The sequence below is a fragment of the Odocoileus virginianus genome, unplaced genomic scaffold, assembly GCF_023699985.2.
Source record: "Odocoileus virginianus isolate 20LAN1187 ecotype Illinois unplaced genomic scaffold, Ovbor_1.2 Unplaced_Scaffold_1, whole genome shotgun sequence".
NCBI classification, from domain to species: Eukaryota; Metazoa; Chordata; class Mammalia; order Artiodactyla; family Cervidae; genus Odocoileus; species Odocoileus virginianus.
The window spans coordinates 11007573-11033255 of record NW_027224263.1 but is presented as its reverse complement, the minus strand read 5'-3'; the positions used below and the strand labels follow the sequence as shown (position 1 = coordinate 11033255).

At 40.2% G+C, this 25683-nt stretch overlaps 1 protein-coding gene across 1 annotated transcript in view; it reads right to left on the bottom strand.

Moving 5' to 3' along the window:
- The window catches only part of DOCK11 (dedicator of cytokinesis 11), a 214143-nt gene that overhangs the window by 160480 nt on the left and 27980 nt on the right, over positions 1-25683 (bottom strand). Inside the window, 5 exon segments of the mRNA XM_070462215.1 lie at positions 66-161; positions 1296-1365; positions 2531-2613; positions 3269-3358; positions 3435-3551. Of these exon segments, the coding sequence (XP_070318316.1) occupies positions 66-161; positions 1296-1365; positions 2531-2613; positions 3269-3358; positions 3435-3551 (456 nt within the window).

Below are 25683 nucleotides of genomic sequence, written 5' to 3'. Positions count from 1 at the left end.
TCCAGAGAGGCTAGTCATGGCACTATCCTTAAAATGATGAAATAATAATAATAACTACTTCCTACCTTCATGGTAACCGTGATGGTGCTATTTACATTGGCTTTATGCAACCAGCCTTGTTTGATCACACCACCCTTCTGAGAGCATAAAGATGATGAATCCTGAAACAGAGGGAAAACCATCAGCGAAACAGCAGCTGGTCCATTATCTAATCAAACAATTGGGGAGCACGAACTAGGCCCTGCCCCATTTTGCAAAGCATAAAGCTCCCTCTCCCTGCACCCCCCAACTCCCCCTTGAAGATGCCTGATTAAACCTGAAATTGTTAACAACAGGATGAAAGGCTCTGTGCTGAGAAATGGAATATTTCCTGCCATATCAGTAGACAAAGGATGTCACAGTCATCAGCAATTGCAGCCACCAAGGATGGTGAGCTGGTGAGCCCTGAGGGAACTCAGGAAGGAAAGAATACCTGCCATCTAGCAGCCATCAGACTGCAGCCACTCCCTGCAGTGAGCCCTGAGGAAACTCAGGATACTGGCTCCAGATAGCAGAGGTGCATATCAAAGGAATGATGTCAAGTGAGCCCAGACTCTTGCATCTTTCCATACAAGAAGAAAGTGCTAAATTCCTTAACTTGGTTTTCTTTAATTAACAATCATCTTTTGATGTTCAGAATACCTGCCCTTCATCACAAAACTTCTAAATAACCTGGCTCCTCCTCTTTGCCTCCACTGCGCAGTTCTTTCAGGGTTACTTGAGATGCTGTCTCCCAGGCTTGAAGTCCTTAAAATTCGACTGAATAAAAACGTAACTCTCAACTTTTAGGTTGTGGATATTTTTTAAGTCCACAGTGCCATGCACACAATAGACACTCAATATTTACTGGATCATATGGGCTGTCTTGTGGGAAAGTCTTCTGCATTATGTAAATGGTCAAACTTCACCTCAAAATGTCATAGACATCTGGGTCCTCTGTCCCAAAAGCGATCTATCAGGCAGGAGAGCCCAGATGAATCACCACACCACAAGCCCAGTGTGGGAAAAGCAACTCCACAAGTGTGTCCCACAGGTGGGAAAATGTGTTTATACATACATCACTGCCCATTTCACTTTATTTTTCCTAAACTCCATTTGGAAATACAACAATGTTAAATTAAAAAAAAAAACACTCATTAGCTTGAAAGTTTGCCCCAGATCATTCATAAACAATTCTTTCCCTCATCTTTTCTCAGAGAAATCTCTCTCAACACAAGGCACCTTGAATAAACCAGTGCAATTGCCCCCATCTTTACCTCATCCTTCTCACAGTCCTCATCAATCTCAAATACATGATTGGGAATCTTTTCTGGTCGCAGAGACTTGCTGAAAATATAAAAGAGTTGTCTTAGACACTGAGCAAAATAGAAAAAAAGAAACCAAATCAAGATAAGTAGACTTCTTTCTTTCACAACCAAGAAAATGCCAAGACATAAGAAGGTGGAATTCTTTTCTCCTTTTCAAACTCAGATTCTCCCCTCTGGCATTACCTTCCGTAAAAGGACTCCCACATGTGCAGCCAACAGCGAAGACTAACTAAGCCCAAATTGCAAGGAATGCACGCCAGAGCTGTCAGTGGTGGTGGGACCTTATCTTTCCCAGGCCAAAAAGCAACCCCATGTCATTCTGGCTCTTCCATCTGTTTGCTATATGATCCTGGACTGACCATCTTAGGACTCAGCTTTAAAGGACATTTTTAAGACTCAGTTTTCTTCTCTGGGAAAGTGCCTTGAAAGCTACCAAAGGCTACACCAAGTCTTATTCCTCCAAAACATCTCCCATGTGATATCCTATGAGGTTAATAATCTTAGGGATGAAAAGGGGAGGAAAGAACTTTCAAGTGACTGAGTGACTAGCCCAAGGTCACCCAGCTAGGAAGTGGTAGAAATAAGATTTGAACCCTGACAGTCTGGCTGTTGGGCCAGAGTGCTCACAGCAGCCTTTCAACTCAAATGAAAGAGATGCACTTAAAAAAAAAATTATCTACTTATCTATTGGGCTGCATCAGGTCTTAGTTGTGGCACATGAGCTTAGCTGCCTCACAGCATGTGGGGTCAAAGTTCCCCAACCAGGAATCTAACCCATGTCCCCTGTATTGCAAGGCAGATTCTTAGCCACTGGATCACCAGGAAAGTTCCAAGAGATGTACTTCTGTCATGAGATGTCTGGGGCCATCAAACTGAATCAAATGTCTTCTAGCTTTTTCACTGACAGCACTAGAAAATGCTCACAACATTATCCAGAATCAAAGAAGGATGATTTTATGGTCAATATACATGCACCAAAGCCAAGACGTGAACACGTCCATTTCAGAAAAAATTTCAATAAGCAAAAATATCCAATTACCCAAAACACACTTACCAAACATGCTGGTTGTCTGAGGTTTTGCTTTATTATCTGTTATAATTGACAAGCTTCACAAGTGGTTTGAAAAAATGTAAAATGTTTAATAACTCGCCTCTTGAAAGTTTCTCTTAAATTCTAAACTTACCATGGCAGCATTCGAAAGTCTCCAGAGAAGTCTTCATACTTGTAGTTCACCACGTGCCAATCTGTGCTATAGGTTTTAATACACTGAAAGAAAATAGGAATTTTTAATTTGAAATGTAGGAAAGGTACATGCACACTGTTTTTATGTCTGGTAATAAGCTGACGGGGCTTCTCTAGTGGTTCAGGGGTAAAGAATCTGCCTGCAATGCAGGAGACCTGGGTTCAATCCCTGGGTCGGGAAGATCCCCTGGAGGAGGGCATGGCAACCCACTTCAGTATTCTTTCCTGGAGAATTCCACGGACAGAGGAACCTGGTGGGCTACAGTCCATGGGGTCACAAAGAATCGGACATGACTGAAGCGACGAAGCAGCAGCAGCAGCAATAAGCTGACAGACTTTTAAAAATCATCTGGGGAATGCTGGTACTGAGATCTTCCTTTGGGGATCAACTGTGTCTTCCTAAACCAGTTGGTGGTAATAAATCCCAATTCACATGTTCTCTTGGACTCTCTGACTTCAAGTCCAGTGTACTCAAGTTTATTAAAAAAAAAAAAGACTAAGAATACAAGCTACTTGTGAAAGTATTTAAGCTGTATCCTCTACGTCACATCAAATAGACTTGTTATGTAGGTCAGTTAAGTTCTAGTAATTTTTCCATTTACACTAAGAGTATTTTAAATACAGTATTTATTAAATGAATGAAAAATGACTTTTCTTCTGTGGCCTCTAAGCCTCTTACCTCTTTGACAAACAAACTCTGGGCCCTCTTCTCACCATCTTCTGGTACAGTGGACTGGACCGTTCGGCGTTGACGACTGATCACAGAGATCTAGAAGACATAGAATATTCTTGCTATACGAACCAGACTGAAAAATGCAATTTTGAAGAAGTACTAGTGGACTCACAGATATATCTTCCATTGGAAACATAAGCAGGTCTCGGAGCGGGTCACTGTAAATCTGAGTTTTTCTTTGGGCGATAACATTCTCATAGTCCAAGGGCTCGACAACTTTGGTCTTTTCCTTTATAAGAGACAAAAAGAAAGTAATACTGTCAAACGGACTGAAGTTCCTTGTCATATGTCCAAGATACATTATTTTACCAAAGGGATTACTGATAATCAGCACTTAAGGGAGACACTTTTATGAGAGAAACCATCTCTATAATTAGACACACACACCAAATACACACACACACACACACACACACACACATCTCTGCCAAAGGCAAGAGTTCAAGAGAGACAGCCCTGTACTCTGCTTGTCCGTATACCTCCCAACAATTTATTGAATTTAAGGCAAAACAAAAAATGGCCTATTTAGAAGCCTGTGAGTTGATAATGAGTATGCACTATTCACTGGGTAACTGAAAGGGAGAGAGTATCAACATTCCTGTGCCCATTCATTATCAGGCATGCTGTCCAAAGAATGCCTTAAGTTCTGCCATAGCTGGGGCAGGTATGGGTCCTGAAGATGCTTGATTCAGTGGACAGGGCATGAAAGGATGAGGTTCCAGGTGGCAAAGTCAGGGGTCCCTGTGAGACTTGCAGGTGACACAACCATCGACAGTAGAGTCCAGCCCGAGACTAAGGTTACCAGGAGCAGGGTTAGTGACTCTGAGAAATCCAGGATGTTATTCATTTAATAAGAGTGATAACAGCATTTACTAAGCCCTTTCTAGATGCCAGGCACCATGCCAAGCACTTTCTCTACAGTTTTTCATGTAAGACTCATAATAAAAAAAAAAATTTTTTTTAAAAGACTCATAATAACCCTATGAAACAGGTTGAATCTTTGTCTCCATTTTACAGATGAGGAAATCATGGACTCAAATCAGGTTAAGTAACTTGCCCACCTTCAGAGCTGGAATTAGACCTGCATCTGACTCCAAAGCTCTGTTCTTTCTACTTCATGCAGCCTTCCCTTGCCTGAGAAATACAGAAAGATACTAAAAAGCAAGGTACTGAACTTAGAATAGGATTCCATCTCCTACCTTCAACAAATCTAAAAGATGCTAACAAAAACAGTATAGAGGTGTCTCAAGAAATTAATAATAGAACTACCATATGATCTAGCAATCCCACTTCTGGATATATATCTGAAGGAAATAAATCATTATCTCAAAGAGATAGCTGCACTCCCAAGTTCACTGCAGCATTATTCACAATAACCAAAACACGGAAACAACCTAGGTTTCCATCAAGAGAGGAATGGACTTTTTAACAACATAACGTATATAGATAGATAGGTAGGTAGATAGATAGGAAGAAAGGTTGTTCAGTCACAGAAAAGAAGGAAATCTGCTGCTTGAATAAATCTTGAAGGCATTATGCTAAGTGAAATAAGTCAGTATTATACGGTATCATTTATATGGTAGAATCTAAAAAAAAGTAGAATGGTGGTTGCCAAGGGCAGGGGGATGAGGGAAAATGGGGGAGAAGTTAGTCAAAGGGTACAAACTTTCAGTTATAAGTTAAGTTCTGAGGATCTAATGTACAGCATGGTGACTATAACTGTATTGTATACTTGAAATTTGCTGACAGTAGATCTTAAGACATTCTCACACACACAAAAAAGGTAATCATGTGAGGTGATGGATGTATTAATTAACTTGATTGTGGTAATCACTTCCTGATGATACATATATATTAAATCATCACATTGAAGCTTTTAAATATATACTTTTATTTTTCAATTATATCTCAATAAGTCTGCTGGAAAAAAAGATCTGAACAAAGATATACTTTATTTCAAGTCAAATTTGGATTTATCAACCCATGGGACTAAATCAAGCAGATTATCCCTATCATGTCTATAGATATGCATGTAAAATGAGTTGAAACAAAAGAAAAAACTCTTAGTTTGAGAACGCAGAGCTTTTTCTGATAGGAAAATTTGACCCCCTTGTCCCACATCTACCATGTTTCATGGACCCAATGAAAGAACACTGTGAATGCAGCTTCCAACCCTAACAACCAGAGTGTGTGATCCATTTCTCAGAGAAAAATGAGAATAAAGTGAATAAAGCCCCATCGAAGAAGGCGAGACTTAGTGAAAAAAATTTCAAAGTCTTGCTTTTGGTGCCAACTATCTTCTCATACAGATTACAAAAACAGTCCTCAAATTTCAATGTTTAACCTGTTGGATTAGCATCTATTAATCTCTCTGCATAGTAATTTCATAAGTACCTACTCAAAGTAACTTTGAAAAAGAAAAAATCCTCCTTCAGCTTTCTAACGTAGTTGTCAAATTAATATGCTAAAGGATACAGCAAAATGAACCACTTATTTACATGTGCAGTATATGCACTCTAAAAATGAAACTTGCAGTTCTCCGTGTGTTTTAAAGGCCACATATTCATGTTACAGAAAACAAGGTTTCACTTTTCATAGAAAACTGATTCAACTAAGCATTCTGGGTCTTTGGTCCTATTTCTTTATCAGTGGTAGCTCGAATGCAGAAAAAGGTAGAGTAGCTATTCTGAGTCCCACAGATCTTCCCCTGAAAGAAGATCTAGGCCTGTGAATCAAGCTTCATCTTTTTAAGAGGAAAAAGAGAAGGACTAAGGGCTCCCTCCCATCAGCCAGCTGCCTCTGATCTGAATTTTTTTCTCCAGCCCTCTCCCAGGCATTAAAAGCCCAAACTGTCAGTGGAAGAGAAAGGCTACAGTAGGAGTCAGCCCAAAAGAACCTCATCCTACATTTCCCTTCCAGTAGGATTCAGTGTAACTCTGTTGGCAACAGAGACAATGAAAACCTTTGACTTTTAGAATTATCATGATTTAATAGCAGCTCTGCCTGGCGGTCTATGTATACTTTTTTTAAATTAATTTGCATTGGAGTACAGTTGCTTTAAAATGTTGTATTCATTTCTACTGTATAGCAAAGTGAATCAGCCATGTGTATACAATATATCCCCTTGCCTGGCAGTCTAGAACATAAAACGCTTATCTAACTTTCCTATTTGGCTTTATCATTTGATGATCAGACTTACAGGGTTACCCTAAATAAAGCTTCCATCATACACAAAAAGGGTCTTCCTTTCAGGTTTGGGCACTGCCTTCCTGCCAGTTCGTGCACTGATTGACCTGAAAAGGTGCTTTCTCATAATGCAAGAACACTGTGTTATAATAAACGGTACTTTATAAACATCCAAATCATAGCAAGCTCCCACTGTGTACTTCTCTAAATTCTGTAGCAGCATTAAGTAAAAGGCAAAAGCACTTATATAATCTGGAGAGAAGCAAGCATATGTTTCAGTCTTCTCTTCCTAAGTAGTGACAGGAAAACCGTCAGCCTAAATTTGGAACCTACTCAGTTTTCACCATGTAGGAGAAAAAAAAAAGGTTTGCCTTTGAAAGTTCATAGTCACTGATTCCTGAGGGCGCTTGAAGCAACTTGTTGGTTATATTATTAGGGGTTTGGGTGTTGTTTTACTCCAAAATGACTTTAAAGTTTTAAGAAAACACTTTCAATATGTATTCTACCTGTTTCTTAACCCAAACCCCTGAAATAGACAAGGAAAATACTATTGTTTCAAAGTTACACATGAAGAAACTGGCTCAGAGGCTTAAGATCAGCTGTCTATATCCAACGGTAGAATCTGGATTCAAATCCAGGTCTTCCAACTACTGAGCCTTTTTCTGTTTTTAGTGTGCTTCGTGCTCAGTCGCTTCAGTTGTGTCCGACTCTTTGCAACCCCATGGACTGTAGTCGGCCAGGCTCCTCTGTCCATGGGATTCTCCAGGTAAAAATACTGAGTGGGTTGCCATTTCCTTCTCCAGGGGATCTTCCCAACCCAGGGATCAAACCCAGATCTCCTGCATTACAGGGTGGATTTTTTACCCACTGAGCCACCTGGGAAGCCCCTCTGTTCTTAGCAGTGTCTCCCAACTCAACTTACTCATGTAAAAAGTCTTCAAAGATTTTTGCCACAACTTCTGCGCTATTATATACTTCATATTTGTCTTCAAATCTCTTTTCCATTGAAATGGATTTACTGAAACAGTAAACTTCGTATCAGTCCCCCAGAGGAAACTAAGTCAATATTTTCCTGATCCCTAGTAAAATAAAATTTTAAATGTCAATCTCTGTACCGTGGTTTAGGACACAGTACACTCTTCCAAACTTAGGACACTAGGACCAAATCTAAATAGACGTCCATGTATAAATCCTCAAACTGTGAAGAAATGCACAATTCCACAAATTAAGATAACTTTCTGATTTCTAACATAGATTGAAATGACAGAGATTGAAAAAGGGAACTCATCTGTACAGATTCAGATACAATCTGCTTCTTGGTACAAAGAGAGGAAGGTGCAAAGACGTATCCTCATTGGGAATCACCACCAGCATCAAACACTGAAGACTTTATGCTTTAGTGGTGGTCCCTGTATATCTACTGTACAGTGTGACTGATCATTCATCCTCTTAACTTATGTATGTATCAATGTAAAACCAAGTTTGCAATCCTAAAATAATATGCAAATACGTACATGCAAGCATATATTCAACCCTCCAACCACTCATGTATTTAAAAGGGCACAGGGACTTCCCTGGTGTCCAGTGGCTAAAACACCACACTCCCAATGCAGGGGGCCTAGGTTCGATCCCTGGTCAGGGAACTGGATGCCACATGCCACAACTAAGACCTGGAGTAGCCAAATAAATAATAAATAAGTAAAAATAAAAGTGCACATTACTAGCAAGCTGGTTTATGCTATATCATTGGAAACTGTATCATTTTAATTTAATTTTTAAAAAGTAATCATAATCATGTAATATTTTTCTGTCAACAGTGCAAAATCAGCCTGGGTTACTTCTGTTTAGATATTACACCAAAGGTCATTCGTTCGCTGGTAAATTTTTGACTTTAGAAACTAGTTCTCCTTAAGAATGCTAAGAATGTCTCTTCTGCAAGTCTGCAGTGAACACTGCTTGACAGAATCCCTTCTGTATCACACTGGGAGAGAGAGCAGAGCAGGCAGAAGGCTTAGCAGTGGGGCATGGAGCCAATTCAAAATCTCCCCCTGCCACCTCCTTCTCCACATTAAGTTTTGGTGCCAGAAAGAGAGCGGCAACAACTGGTTTAAGAAGAATGATGGAGAGCAAAAGTTAGAAGCTGATTTTCTCAGTATTGTGATCAGACTATGGTTTCAATGGCATCTGAACAGAATCATAATGAAAATAACAACCATCTTAGAAAAGAAGGAAGACTCAAACAGAGGGGGTTATTCCATGCATCTTTCCTTCCCACCCGTTGCCCACTTCCCTCCCTTGGGAATGACTACAGAGACCCCCTAAGGGTCTCCTTAGCTCCCCTTTTGTTTCAAACATTTGGAGCAGGGTTTGGAGGGCTTTCTCCACAGAGATCTCAAAATAACACTTTACACTCAAAATGGCCCACTGGGGACATGCTGCTTCCAGCAATACAGAAAACAAAGTGGGTGGGTTGGGGGACAGAGCACTCTTATCAAGTCCCTGCTAAGCTCCAGGCTTTGTGCTAGCCCTGAGTGGCTCAACTGGTAAAGAATCTGCCTGCAGTGCGGGAGGACTTGGGTTTGATCCCTGGGTTGGGAAGATACCCTGGAGAAGGGAAAAGCTACCCTCTCCAGTATTCTGGCCTGGAGAATTCCACGGGCTGTACAGTCTGTGGGGTTGCAAAGAGTCAGACACGACTGAGCAGCTTTCCTTTTCACCTCACTTTGAGGAGCTCACGGTCTAGAGAGGGAGGCTGATAAAGCCAAGACGGTTAACTAAATCACAGAAACTGTTATAACTTGAAGCCCCATTTGGCTTCCACACATGTGTCAGACCCTTTGATATCACATTTTCTTCCAACAAAACGACTACACAAGTGTTCTTGCACATTAACATGTGTGAGCCCATCTATTCACATGTATAGCAATCAAAAGAATTCTCCTATATGGCTATACATGGTCTCGGATCATTTCATCTTCTACTTTTGTTGATAAATTCTGTAAGGTTGGAGACGAGGTATCTGTCAAGAGTGGTGGGATGCTAAGGAGCAGCAAAATTTGAGCTGCAACTAGCAGAAATGAGAAACGTCACCACTATAGACTAGAGATTTCTAGAGGGGGACTCTACACAGCATGGCAAGAAAGGAACCATGACTGTGAGGAATTTTTCATAAGGTTCATTTCAAGAGTATCTGGCTTTATTATGCCCTTGTCTTTTGTCAATCATATGATTACCTTTCACCAGCTCATTTCTTTCCCTTTTTCCAAATAGGAACTCAAGTACCAAAGAAGCTTTGAATTAATATAAACTGGATGATGATGCTAGTGGAGGGAAGGCCATCTTTTCAGTTAGTACAACTGACTTGGCAAAATAGACATGAACATATTTTAATAAAGATTATTTTTCAGGACAGATCTTGGCACAAATACCCAATTATAAATCTCATTCAAGACACTGACCTTTCTTACAGCTAACAAACAGCTAAAGGGAAAATCATACTTTTCATGAGACCATGGGTCATGCTCATTCCTAATTTCCACCTTGGCTCTCACATTCTTCCTGTGACAGCCCAACCTCCAACCTCTCTCATCCACAGCCCTTAATGTCTTTCCCAACTATTGTGGCATTTGCTCACATAGAGCTGTAATTGCATTGTAGGTACTTTGAACACTAGTCTCCTTAGCGAGATCGTAAGCACCTAGAGGAGAAAACAATGTCTTGTGCATTAGCTATCCCTTACACTAAGCATTAATATACACTAAGTATTTTATATCTATTATCTCACTTAATTCCTGCAAAATCTCTGCACAGGAGGTTCTTTTATTATGCCCATTTTACAGATGAGGAAACTGAGGCTCAGGCAGGTCCAGTGCCACATATTAGCAGAGCTGGGATTCAAATCTATATCTATCTGATGGACTCCAGAACCAGTACTCCTAACCATAATACACACAAACAAATATAAAACATTTCTCCATCCTCGATCCTACCATGTTTAATTCCCTTGGACAGACTTGGCAATTTAGGATCTGCTGGCACTGACTCAAACTACACTAATTTTTTTTTAAACCAAAGTGAGATCTTGCCTTCTCATCGCCCTGATGATGCTGAGCATGACTTATGGAGCTTGTAATTGGATAAGAAGTTTTACGTTTCTTAGTTGTTGCTTCCAATTTAGCATTTGCCATCAATGAGTAGGGATTAGCACCTTAGGTCTTTTACTTTGGGGCTGGAGTTGGCAGATTCAACTTCAAATGGTTCAGAATCAGATTACAAAAAAACAACAGTAAGATGTTGTCAAGGGACCGTGTCTAATTCACCTCAGTATCCTCCACAGAACCTAGTAAAGAGTCGTGAGAACCACAAAGCCAGACAATAAAACAAAGAGACTGACCTTACACGTATGCTTTCCCAGCCCAAATGGCAGCACACAAGGAGACAGGGACAGCTCATTGATCGCTAAAGCTTTCAGAATTCATTTTCAGATCTCAGTTATAATTTGATTTTTGATTCTTAGAAATCAGCAAAATGAGGTTCTAAAGGCATTTAAATCTGAGGAAAAAGAAAACTCATTTTTTTTCCTCTTTAGAGTTTTCGCCTAGGGAGGAATTCTTTTTAGATGCCAAATTACTTTTCTAAGTCTATTTGGCTATTTATACAAACTCAAGAACTATTTTTAAAGCCTACGAAGAATTTATATTATTTTTTTAAATCACAAAATAGACAAGTCTTGATATATCCTCTATGATTAATTCAAACTCGGTTAACAAGTGTTTTCATTACAGCCAACTCAAATATTATTAAAGCAATATAGATTACCTACTGATGAAAAAATAAAATTTTGATGAACTCTATACCCCAAAACTTGATTTTAACTGATAATTATAAGTTTACTCAATATGCTGATTGACAGGTAGGAAAACTGATTTGAATCCAGTCACTCCCTTACTTTTTGTGTTCACTTTGTGCTAATTAGTATTTAAATAACTCAAAGATAGGACAAAAAGAGGTAAAAATAAAAAGAAAGGCTTGAATAAATTGAGAGAATAGCGAAGTAGCTCTTTAAAACTAGAAGAACACTTTGTATTATTTCAGTTCAGTTCAGTTCAGTCGCTCAGTCGTGTCCACGACTCTTTGCGACCCCATGAATCGCAGCACACCAGGCCTCCCTGTCCATCACCAACTCCTGGAGTCTACCCAAACCCATGCCCATCGAGTCAGTGATGCCATCCAGCCATCTCATCCTCTGTCGTCCCCTTCTCCTCCTGCCCCCAATCCCTCCCAGCATCAGGGTCTTTTCCAATGAGGTGGCCAAAGTATTGGAGTTTCAGCTTCAACATCAGTCCTTCCAATGAACACCCAGGACTGATCTCCTTTAGGATGGACTGGTTGGATCTCCTTGCAGTCCAAGGGACTCTCAAGAGTCTTCTCCAACACCACAGTTCAAAAGCATCAATTCTTCGGCATTCAGCTTTCTTCACAGTCCAACTTGCACATACATACATGACCCCTGGAAAAACCAGAGCCTTGACCAGACGGATCTTTGTTGGCAAAGTAACAACAAATAATATGCTGTCTAGGTTGGTCATAACTTTCCTTCCAAGGAGTAAGTGTCTTTTAATTTCATGGCTGCAGTCACCATTTGCAGTGATTTTGGAGCCCAAAAAAATAAAGTCTGACACTGTTTCCACTGTTTCCCCATCTATTTCCCATGAAGTGATGGGACCAGATGCCATGATCTTAGTTTTCTGAATGTTAAGCTTTAAGCCAACTTTTTCACTCTCCTCTTTCACTTTCATCAAGAGGTTTTTTAGTTCCTCTTCACTTTCTGCCATAAGGGTGGTGTCATCTGCATATCTGAGGTTATTGATATTTTTCCTGGCAATCTTGATTCCAGCTTGTGCTTCATCCAGCCCAGTGTTTCTCATGATGTACTCTGCATATAAGTTAAATAAGCAGGGTGACAATATACAGCCTTGACGTACTCCTTTTCCTATTTGGAACCAGTCTGTTGGTCCATGTCCAGTTCTAACTCTTGCTTCCTGACCTGCATACAGGTTTCTCAAGAGGCAGGTCAGGTGGTACTATTTAGCAAACCATTATTGACAAAAAGAAAAATGCAACCTGGTTACACATGTAATGGCTTTCTTTCGGCTTTCTTTCTAACCAACCAAAGAATTTAACAAGTTCACATAGATACAAGATTATTGCAGATAATTCATTCATGCAAATAAAGTAATAATTCTTGATAAAAAAAATTTCATTCATGCAAGAAGAAATTAGACTATGTGCCCATCAAATAACTTAAAACCCGCCTCAGATCTTGGTTCCCACTCCAGTAATGACATAGAAGAAATCCTGTTGACTTTTTCCTGAATTTGACAAACAGCACTATAAGATACCTTGCATTCTTAAGCAGAACAAAATGTAAAATGCACTGATGTTCAACAGGTATACGGATTGAGCCAGCTAGATTGCTAGATTACTTACATTCCATGAAAACAGAAAAACCCAAAGGTCCTGTTTGTGTCATTTGAACACAACAGGACAAGTCTATTTCATTTAAAAAGCTCTGTAATCTATAAATCAGCCACTCATCATTTTCCACCCTGGATCCAACCACAGGTCTACCCATTCCATTAATCTGCTTCTGACAATGAAGTAAAGAAAACTGACGGGCCCCATTTTGAAGACACACCTTTCTACAAATATTTTCATTTTCCATAATCAGCCATATTGGATCTACCCATTAATTGAAATTCTCTCTGCCTTTTTTTTCTCTTTTTGTGGGGAGGGAAAATTGGGGAGTGGACTTCCCTGGTGGCTCAGACAGTAAAGAATCTACCTGCAATGCAGGAGACTTGGGTTTGATCCCTGGGTTGGAAAGATCCTGTGGAGAAGGAAATGGCAACCCACTCCAGTATTCTTGCCTGGAGAAGAGAGGAGCCTGGAGGGCTACAGTCCATGGGTCACAAAGAGTCGGCATGATTGAGCGACTAACACTTTCACACTTTTATTACCACACTTTCTGCCTTTTTTGAATATTTTCAGTTTCTACCACTTCATAATACATTCTAAAGCTATGTGAAATAAAGTGAGAGCTCCTTTGATTTTTCTTAAGTTTACTTCTTTAAAAAATCAGGAGAAGCCCTACTTCTTGGTATATATAATTATTTCAGTATACCATGACCTGAGCCATGTTTATCCTATCTACGCATTTGTGATTAAAGAGATAGACCTTCTTCCAGTGGGTTCTGCCTTTTGGTGATGTGAGGCAGGAGTCTATACATCATACTGCTTATCATGCCCCGTATCTTACGTCCTGGGTGGACTGTTCCCAGTGTTCAGTCTACAGTCACTCCCATGCTGCTTGAGCAGAACGTAATCAAGCTCAGAGCCTACTCTCAGGTTAGTAAGTTTCAATGACCTCTCTAGTGCTTATCTGTCCAGAAATTCATCTCTCACTTTCCTGTCTGCATTTTCCAGCTTCATGGGGTCTCACTGGGGCACAGCTCCTGGGAACTTGGCAACTGTCAACCCTTAGGAAAGGCTGTTAAATCAGACCAGCATCCTTCAGGTAACCACCCCTTGGCTACTCAGCATTTTTACACATCTTCCTCTAAACAAACAAAAAAAAAATGCCTATCTGTAATCTTTGTTTCTTTCTTTAAGCCAACTCCCTCCTAACCAGTTTAACCTCCTTAAACCTGAAAAAACCCCTCCACTATTTAGGAAGAGGAGTTCCCAGTACAGCAAGCATGGTGCCCCTCACTGGAATGGTTAGGTGTCAGTGTGTGCGGAGCCCACGATTCAGCCAGAGTCCACAACTGGCCTGGTACAAGAGTGAGGCCTGCTGCCCTGTCACTCTCTGAGCGCTCTTCTGGAGCTCTTACAGAAACACAAAACACACAGCTTAGTTCTGACGGTCACTGAGCACCCACCCCGTGTCAGGCAGTGGGCTACAGAGCTGAGAAAACGAAGATGGGCAAGATGTGGGTGCTGCCCTTCAGGAACTCATGAGCTTGAGAGAGAAGACAGACCTTCTCAACAGAGAGTTAAAACATGACGGGATAAGGGGATACAGAGAATGCTGTGGGAGTGCAGATTAACTCTATGGGTGAAGGAGGCTCAGAGGAGGTCACATGTGTGCTGAGCCTTGAAGGACTGAATAAAACTGCCCACGGCAGGCAAGGTGGAGAAAGGCATGGCAGGCAAACACGAGAGCAGAAGTAATAGAAAAGGATGAGAATTCATGTGTTCAAAGGGCCTAGGGACACACAGAATAAGGAGAAATGGTCGAGATGAGCTGGAAAGGCATGATTACGGAGGACCACAGATGCCAAGGCCATGAGATTGGACTGCTTCCTAGTATAGGCGATGGGGAGCCAGCAGAGGTTTCTAAGCAGGGGAATGACATGAACAGATGTTTTACTCGTATTTATGCACGGAAAGCCAGGAGGTCAGTGCTAATGGAAATTAATCCATAAAATGACAGCATAGGCTGAAAATTTGCCCCATTGTCTACATTTTCCAGGAGCAATACACAGAATTATGGAAAACTACTCATTAGAGTTGCATACAAAACTACTGAGGAAAATAAAGTGAGGGTTCTGTTTCTGTGTGGAGCTTTTCTTTCACAGAGAAAGAAGTGCTTGCTTACATCTTCCTTGTGTGGCAGAGATTAATTTGCCGGAACATTTTATTTTGAAAATATCAACTGCCAATTTGCACTTCATGTGTTCCCCACACCTTTTCAATGACTAATTTGATTCAAAATGGTTAAATTTTCAGCAAAACGTAAGGTGGATCATAGTATTTCTTTTTTTAAACCCCTTTAAGGGGTCAACACAGCCTGCAGAGTTGGTGATTTGCAAAGCAGAGAAAAATGTTGGGGTAAACAATGGGAAGGACTGAATAAAAATGTCCTATGTTTTCCTTGAGAAATACAGAATATATTAATATAATTAGCAGGAAGTTTTCTTAATTAAAAAACAAAACCATAGCCTACAGAAAAAGACTTGCTCTGGTTAGTAAGGCTTATAAGATCTGGCCTCCACTCCCAGCCTCTAACCCCGCCCTCTAATCCACACCGCTCCCCCCCCCCCCACCCCGTAGGCAGAGCTCCTAAGGGCTGTGTTATCCACCTTTGCTGCTCCTCTTCCAGTTCTCCCCACAACCCCACCGCAAGACTTCATGAAGCTGCCCATCTCTCTAGGTGCAAATGGCCACTCCCTCCTACACAGTGCTACCCACCTCCTCAAACCCAGAGATAGTACCTGTACCTCCTTCCTCATCTTAGTCCCATGATGAAGTGCTATGGTGCCCATTTCCTTTTACGCCTCTCCCCTCACTAGAATGAAAGCTCTGTGATTCGAGGGTCTTTGTCTTATTCTTGGCTCTATCCTCATCACCCTCAAATTACTATCTTAAATGACTGAACAAACAAAGTATGAAACCACTGTGATTACTTTCTAATCTCAACATTAAGATTTTCTGGACTTCCCTGGTGGTCCATAGGATAAGAGTCCACCTGCTAATGCAGGGAACATGGGTTTGATCCCTGACCCAGGTAGATTCCACACGTGGGGCAACTAAGCCCGTGCGTGCCACAACAACTAAGCCCAGGTGCTCCACCACAAGAGAAGCCAGCACAATGAGGAGCCTGTGCACCACAACTAGGGAAAGCCCACACACAGCAACAAAGACCCAGTACCACCGGAAAGAAAATAAAAAAGATTTTCTGCCTCTTCCAATCTTTGAAGAGGATCACAATCTACAAAATGCTCACTGAAATACACACATTTGAGTAGCCGTCCAAAGCAGCCACATTACCGAACACTTTAATAATATGAATCATCACTCATTCTTTTTTAACAAAGTTGCAACATCATATATGAAGTTTTCATAGAAACAGGCACACCTGCATGAAGAAATGTAAAGTGTCAGGGGGTAGAAAATCGTGTTGGTTGGGCATGTGAATTAGACTTGAGAGAAAGTTGATGAAGCTCACACACCCTAGAGCCCATGTTCCACAATGAGAAGCCTGCACACTGCAACTAGAGAGTAGCCCCTACTCTTCTGCAACTAGAGGAAAGCCATGCAGCAATGAAGAACCAGCACAGCCAAAAATAAATACTAATTTAAAAAATTTTTAATTAAAGCAATATATATTCATTGAAGGATCTTTAATCTAAAAATGTAAAGAAGAAAAGAAAAGTTACTTAGAATTCCATCATTCAAAGAGGCCCGCTATGAGTGACCATTTTGATGTTCCTCCATCTCTTTTCTATTTTTTCTCCTTTTAAACTGGATTCATACTATTGATTTCTGATAGCTACAGTGTTCCAAATAACATGAAAAACCTCAGAGTACAAGGAATTTGGGACTAGTATTCAAAAATTCCTTTGATTTCCAAGTGCATTCACCAACAAAATTTCTTGAGCACTGCTATGTGTATGACATACCACTCCCAAAGTCAAGAGGTAAATAAAGCCTTATCCAAGTTTTCACACAAGGTGTTTAAAAATTCTAGGGATTTCAAGAGTCTGTGTAAAGCTCTAGCCTTAGAAAAAGGACATTTTAGTTTAAAATGACTGGATCTATGTCAACCAGAAAAATGGGGAGACAGGTGGCAACAATGACTTAATTATGGACTTGGAAGAATGCAGTTAAAACCACTAGAAGTCAGGTTTTTTAAAAAATGGTTTTCCTTTACTACCAAAACAATTTTATCACCTAATGATAAAAAAACAAAGGTGATTAAAAAAACACATGAGATGGGACTATAGAGTAAAGGCCCAGGTCATCTCACATGACTCACAAACTCATTCTGAGGAAAATTCCCTGTGTTTTGAGCAATGACATTAGGAAATAATTGTGTGGTTTCCTATGGTGACTGTTCAAAGGACAGCACTTGTGTGCTTGTGGAATTCCGCTGTGTTTAAAGAGGATCATCAGTGTAATTACTTCACTGCCACTGCTTACATATTTCACAATCAAGATCATTCTGGAAAAACAGGATTATTACTTCTTCGCTTTAAATATATATAGGCAGAGGACAAGCCAACTGAAAGATTTCTTATCTCAAGTCCACTTCCTCCAATACAATTTTCAACCCTCATTTAAGTATTATTCCATTTTTGAGCAGGAAAGCAAGTTAAGTCTCTTTGCACAATTCAAGGCTGAACCCAGTGAAATGCTCTAGAGCTTTCTCTCTGTCACCCCATCCCATGCTAAACCATTGAGCCTTTTCCTCATTCCTCTGACCATTGGAAGTCTCTCTGAGGGAGTGATCCAGGCCTGACCCCGTCAGAGTTTGCCGGAACATACTGGAATTGACTGGAGAAGGCACAGCCTCTGGTCAGGTCAAAGGCTCAGCCTTGCCTTCTTGTCAACACCACAACGTGACCTCGGCTTCTTGCAGGCTCTAGAGAGGTAGTCATGTGGCAAGCAGGCAGAGGCAGCCCCACTGCAATGCCTCAGCGTCTTTTTCTTCCTTAGGGCCACAGCCCCTTCCAGAAGACCCTGGAGCAGCCAGTGGACAGGATGGTTGAGAGCGGATGCAAGAGTTAAGGGCCCTTTTTAGGTCACCACAGATCACTGAGCAGTGATAAAGAACCCACCTGCCAATGCAAGAGACATAAGAGACACAGGTTCGATCCCTGGGTCAGGAAGATCCCCTGGAGGAGGGCATAGCAACCCACTCCAGTATTCTTGCCTGGAGAATCCCATGGACAGAGGAGCCTGGTGGGCTACAGTCCATGGAGTCATAAAGAGTCGGACACGACTGAAGCAACTTAGCTAGCTAGCTAGTAAAAGTCACTCAGTTGTGTCCCTCTCTTTGCAACCCCATGGACTGAATCAGTTCAGTTCAGCTAGCTAGCTAGAGCACTGAGCAAAAGGAAACCCAAAAGAAGAGGCAAAATATGTATACATACAGCTGATTCACTCTGCCTGCAGTAGAAACTAACACAACATTGTAAAGCAACTATACTCCAATACAAATCAATAATTTACAAACTCTTGGACTTCCCTGGTGGTCCAGTGGTTAAGAATCCACCTGCCAATGCAGGGGGTATGGGTTCGATCCCTGGTCCAGGAAGATCCACATGCTTGGAGCAACTAAGCCCATGCACCACAACTACTGAAGCCTGTGTGCCCTAGAGCCTGTGCTCCAACAATAAAAGAAGCCACCGCAATCAGTCCTCGCATGGCAACAAGAGAGTAGACCACACTCATCAGCAACTAGAGAAAAGTCTGCACGCAGCAACGAAGACCCAGCACAACCAAAAAATAAAGAAAAGAAAAAAAGAAAATTGCTAAAAAATCTCCTCTACATGTACAAGACATGAACCTTATCTACTCAGCCTTGCGGCACTGGGAGCTCACTGTGGGCAGATTCTCATTCTTCTTCACCTTCATGTTCCTAGTGCTTCGCACAGTACAGGGGACACTCAGTAAGTATCTGTTATAAGCTGACTGAGTCAAGTACATGAAACCAGAAATGATCTGAAGACATTTCCTGTTGTAATATTCTATGAACTTTGGCAGGCATCCTTCTGTAGACAAGAAAAACTTTTCAGAAGGTTTTTTCAATAAAAACTTTGCAAAGAATTTATTCTATTTCAAATTGCTATAATTTAATATTCCTATAAATAAAATATCACCTTAAAATGATTTAAAATGTTTTCAATAAAAACTTTACAAAGAACTACTTCTATCTATATTTCAAATTATTATAATTAATATTTCCTATTAATAAAATCTCACCTTAAAATGATTAAAAAAAAAACAGAGCCCTCAGATTCTCTTAGAACGCCACAATCAACATAAGGGGGACTTGAGTCCATTCTTCAGGGCTCAGTGTGTTGCAGAGAAAGACCAAAGACTTTAAAGCCCTTTCATACACTTTTCATAGAACTATAGCTGGAAAGTCAGACCTGCTGACCCATTAAGTCCCCACGATGTGCTCAACAGCTTTGCAACTCGACACCTACTGTTTCTTTTCTGTTTGAGGATTGTCTAAGGTGCTGAAATTTCATGGGGGAATAAGTAGGTGCTAGGTACTACCTATACCAGAAGTGGTAGAAAGTGACGGTCATTTTACTGACAAGAGAATAGTTGAAAGTAAATATGGTCAGACTTCCTTGGTGGTCCAGTGGTTAAGAATCCACCTGCCAATGCAGGGGACACAGGTTTGATCCCTGGTCCAGGAAGATCCCACATGCCTCAGAGCAACTAAGCCCTTGTGCCACAACTACTGAAGCCCACGCTCCAGAGCCCATGCTCCACAACAAGAGAAGCCACCACAGTGAGAAGCCCATGCATCACAACTAGAGAGTAGCCCCTGCTCACTACAACCAGACAAAGCCCCCTCACAGCAACAGAGACCCAGCACAGCTAAAAAAAATGCATTTTTAAAAAGTAAATATATGGTCAAATGAAAACATTAAAGATTTCTGTATTCTGAATGACAAGATTATGGATGATTTTTTCTTCTTTTTCTGCTTTTCCCCCAATTTTTCTATCACAAACATGTATTGCTATTATAATCCAAAAACACAAAATCAACTTTATTAGCTTTTTATTATGATAAAATATACATAAAATGTACCATTTTGACAATATTAAGTGTACACTTCACTGGCATTAAATACATTTACATTGTTCTGCAACCACCACCATTATCCATGTCTGATTTTTTTCATCATCAGAAACAGAAACTCTGCAGCCATTAAACCCTAACTCCCCCTTCAACCCAACCACTGGGAACCTCTGATCTACTTTTTGCCTCTATGAATTTGCTTATTTTAGGTACGTCATACAAGTAGAATCATATTATAATTGGCCTTTTGTGTCTGGCTGATTTCACTTAGCATGATATTAATATTTTCAAGGTTCATCCATATTACAGCATGTGTCAGAATTTCATTCCTTTTAAAGGCTGAATATGATTTCATTGTACATATGTACAATGCTTTGTTTATGATGGACATTTGGGTTGTTTCCACCTTTTGCCTATTGTGAATAACAGGATATGAACACTAATAGGATGTGTTGATAGGAAACTGGTTTACGAGTATCTGTATGAACCCCTGCTTTTTCTTTAGGGTTCACAATTTAGAAATGGGATTGCTGGACAATACAGTTGTTAGGGGAAGCACACTGACTGAAACCACCCACCCTGGCCAGGCACCATAGTAACCATTTGCATGAGTTATTTTATGACAGGAGGTCCTGGTAAGGAACACAGAACTAATAAGCCACCACCAACCAGAAGAGTTCAGGAAAGGTCAAAAGGAGACACCACATGTCCAACCACCTCCCAGAATCCTTCTCACTGGCATCCATCTTGGCTGAACAAGGCATGGACCCACCAAGGAAGGACTCTGAGTCAGAATGATTGGCTAAAGACAACCCGGAAACTAATCCCATCACCATAAAACCCGAGACTGTGAGCCATGTGGCAGAGCAGTTCTCCTGGGTTCCCTTACCCTACTGCTCTCCACCTGGGTGCCCTTTCCCAATAAAATCTCTTGCTTTGTCAGCACGTGTGTCTCCTCAGACAATTCATTTCCAAGTGTTAGACAAGAGCCCAGTTTTGGGCCCTGGAAGGGGTCTCCCCTTCCTGCAACAAATGGTGACTCTGGCAGGGACTCTTCATTGCAACTGACATCCTGACTACTCAGAGTACTCAGAGACCAGCCTGCCCACCAATGGACCAGACCCACCAGCCGCAATTGGGACGCTTTCGTCCCTGGTCTCCTCCTGACAAGGACAACTGGCCAGAGTGCCCTGACCGGTAAGGAACAAGAGACTTTATTGACCTCTCTCCCCTTCCCTCTCTCTTTCCTCTCCTTAACCCTTCCTATCCTACCCCTTTTTTCTAGTCCCCCAGTCCTGGATGCAGGAATCTGGTCAAAGGGCCTCAGCCTGAGCTGAGGATTGGAGACTGATCACCTCCTCTTGGCAGAGAACTCGAATTCTGGTTCTGTTCTGGTCTGGTTTCTGGTAGGGCCGAGTTCCAGTCCTCCCTTCTCTGGAGGCCCAGGGTAAAGTCCCGTAACGCCTGGGTGTCTGCAGGTGGCAGGAGACGTCTGTAAGGCCACCCCTTTTGCCCCCCTCTCCCACCTCCTCCCCCTTCTTCTTTCAACCTGGCTTCCTTTCCTCCCTTTGAAATCTTTGAAGACCTGAGATATTTTCATTTACTCTGTTAGTACTTGGATCTGAAGTTCTGTGTCTCTATAGGAGGTTTTCTGAGAGACTGTAATCTTGTATTTAAGGGAGTGTCTGATGAGGACTGCCAGGTCTATGTGTGTGTTTTATACTCTGTGTTCTGTGTTATGATTTGTGATGGCCATTTTGCTTTGTCTGGCCACCATTTTGGTTTAGACCTGCCACCATTTTGTTAGAACTTGATTTTCTTTCCCTGTGCCTTGAGACCAGGGCTCTCAGGAACACTTATCTAGACCATCTCTAACTCCTGAGACAAACTTATAAACTAGTGAATTTTATATTGTAATATCTAATTCATGACTAAGCTTAGAAAATGAAGCTAGATCTTGTGTTGTGTCTGTCTGAATATGTCTCAGTATGTCTTTGTCTCTGGATAATATTTTTGAGATTAATTTGTAAATGAGCTCTATTTAATTGGCTTAAAGAAAAGTAAGCACTTACAAATCAAATAATTCTAAATTAAACAATGAATTCCAGGTTCATGTGAACTGGGAAATATTCAGTATTAAATATCTGATATTGGACTTCCCTGGTAGCACAGTGGAAAAGAACCTGCCTGCCAACGCAGGGGACACAGGTTCGATTCCTGGTCTGGGAAGATTCCACATGCCTCGGAGCAACTAAGACTGGGTGCCACAACTATTGAGCCTGCACTTCAGAGCCTGAGCTCTGCAACAAGAGAAGCCACAACAGTGAGAAGCCTGAGCACCACAACTAGAGAAAGCCCTTGCACAGCAACGAAGATCCAGTGCAACCAGAAATAAATAAAATTATAAAAAAATAAAATAAATATCTGATATTAATGTTTGTTGACCTATCTAATATAGACATGTCTTAGAGTAATTAACATTAAGTAGAATATTTTCATTGTACCTAGGTTTAATATAAGTTCAAATATTATCATATCTGTTACAAGTTTGTCAACAAGGAAATTACCTCGAGTGAAGAAACTTCTAAAAAAATGTAAATGAGATATGAGCTTTTAGATAAACTCTATTAAGAATAATTATGCTTTAGGAATGTCTGTCTAAAATAGTCTCTCCAGATTGGGGTAACTTGAATTTCTAAGGGTTGTGCTAAACTGTTGGAAGTCTATTGAATAGCTAGGTCATTTCCAAATAAAATAAGATTTTGAAACATTTACTACTAAACACTAATTTCCTTTTACAGAGAAACTAAAGAGATTTGGGACTATAAATGAATAATGTTTGGTGCCATCCTAAAATGTTCTAAGAAAGCAAAGGTTTTAGAAATTATCACTGGTATTTATGCTCAGGAATCTATAAAATGCTAATATAAAAGTTAGTTCTTGGTTGCTAAAGGAAAGTAGAAGTGTGTTTTCAGTAAAAAAAAAAAGGTATTATAAAAAAATACTGAAAAGAGTTATGCATGATCAGGATTTTCTAAAATTGGATTACAATTAGTTGGATAAATGGATTTTGTTAGGAATGACACAGCCATAGGAAAACTGGTTAGAGCCAACTAGGTCCAAGATGGCAGAGTTGACTTTCACTAGACCTTGAGCCTCAGTACCTACGCCCACTGTGACAAATCAAGCTAAATGATACATCCATCAGCACTGACTAAATCTGACCAAATATTCTAAACCCTTTTAATTGATTTTTTGGATAAAACTTCCTAAATTGAATTCTGTTAAAGTTCCTTTGACCTCTAGCTAACTTTGGGGTGCTTCAGAGGGCCCCTGAAACATCCCAAAGAGAGATATTAAACTAATTGTGTTTATTTGGTTGGTTAAATTACATGAAAAATATTATCAAATGAGTAATAAATCCTCTCATGTTATAATGTATGGTAAATATTACTAATATAGATATCCTAGAAATTATATGGAGTTCTTAACATTCTGATATGTCCTGGTATTCTAATGGAAAACCTGATGACTTCACAAAAGTTAACAAAGGACTGAATGAACCAGCAAATATGCTTATAACTTTTATGGTTTCTATCTGAAAAATTATAGGTTTGAATCTTGTGTTTTCCAGGAGTAGGGAAAACTTCCTCTCAAACTAATTATGACAGTAATTTGGTAAAATTATACATTATAAACAAAACAATTATATTTTCTCTCTATCTGACTCCTCCAGAGATTGGAAACTCTTAGGTTTCCAGTAACTTTATCAGATGAGTTAGGAAGGTTATCTCACTAACAGGTACAGAAAATCTCAAGGAATTTTTGAGACCTTAAAAAGGGAAGAATTCACCTAGATTTGTTAGGCAAAATCTGTGATAAGCCTTTGGTGTGAGTTTCCCAGCCCTGTTTTATTTTAAAAGTTCAGTCTGAGACTCTATAAAAGTTTCAGCAAAGCAAAAAGTCTATGATCAATTATGGTTATATAAATCATCAGGCCAAAATTAGTGAGAGCAGACCTATTTTGCAAACAAACTAGGCTTACTATGGAGAACAGTGTGGAGACTCCATAAAAAGCTGGAAATAGAGCTGCCATACGACCCAGGAATCCCACTGCTGGGCATCCACACAGAGGAAACCAGAATTGAAAGAGGTATGTGTACCCCAGTGTTCATCGCAGCACTGTTTACAATAGCCAGGACATGGAAGCAACCTAGATGTCCATCAGCAGATGAATGGATAAGAAAGCTGTGGTACATATACACAATGGAATATTACTCAGCTATTAAAAAGAATGCATTTGAATCAGTTCTAATGAGGTGGATGAAACTGGAGCCTATTATACAGAGTGAAGTAAGTCAGAAAGAAAAACACCAATACAGTATATTAACGCATATATATGGAATTTAGAAAGATGGTAACAATGACCCTATATGCGAGACAGCAAAAGAGACACAGATGTAAAGAACTACAATATTGTAATTAGCCTCCAACTAATAAAAATAAATGGAAAAAATATATAGAAAAAATTTAAAAAATTTAAAAAAAAAAAAGAACAGACTGTTGGATTCTGTGGGAGAAGGTGAGGGTGGGATGATTTGAGAGAATAGCATTGAAACATCTATATTATCATATGTGAAACAGATCGCCAGTCCAGGTTCGATGCATGAGACAGGGTACTCAGGGCTGGTACACTGGGATGACCCTGAGAGATGGGATGGGGAGGGAGGTGGGAGGGAGGGTCAGGATGGGGAACACATGTACACCCATGGCTGATTCATGTGAATGTATGGTAAAAACCACCACAATACTGTAAAGTAATTAGCCTCCAATTAAAATTTAAAAAAAAGAAGCCTGTGCACCACAACTAATGAGTAGCCCCCACCTGCCACAACTAGAAAAAGCCTTCAAAAGCAGCAACAAAAACCCAGCGCAGACACAAATAAATAAATTTCTAAAATCCTTTTTAGAAAGTGAGGATTGCAAACTCTGTGAATAAACTAAAAAATAAAAAATTGATGTGATTACTTTAAATGAGAGGATTTTATGCTATGTGAATTACATCTCAATAAAGTTGTTTTTAAAAAACTAAGCTTAATTTGGTTATATTTGATAAAAATGAGGGTAATTTTAGGGAGAAAAAGATGTTTCAATAAATGTTAAATCCCAGTTTGTTAATGGAGGTCTGCATCTAGTAAGACTCATTTCTTGGATAGTTCTTTGCTGTTATGTGATATTAATGTAAAATTTAATTGAATTCTTAAAGAACACCCTAAGTTTGTTTCTGAAGCTTATCTCAGTAATCTGTCTTTGGATAAAGATCAGATGCCTCATGAGCTGCAACCAGGACTGGAAAAAGACATAATTTAAGGGACTGTCTCCAACCTGGATGAAAGGACCTTTTTATCAGGTACTCCTAACTGGCTAATGCACAGTGAAATTGAAGGGAAACTGATTCTTAGATTAATTCCCACTTCCAAAGGTCCCTACACTGGACTGGTCTAAAGAGAGGACAGCTGCCCTGATCTCACCTTAAAATGATACTTAGAGGAAAAACTACACTACACTAGGA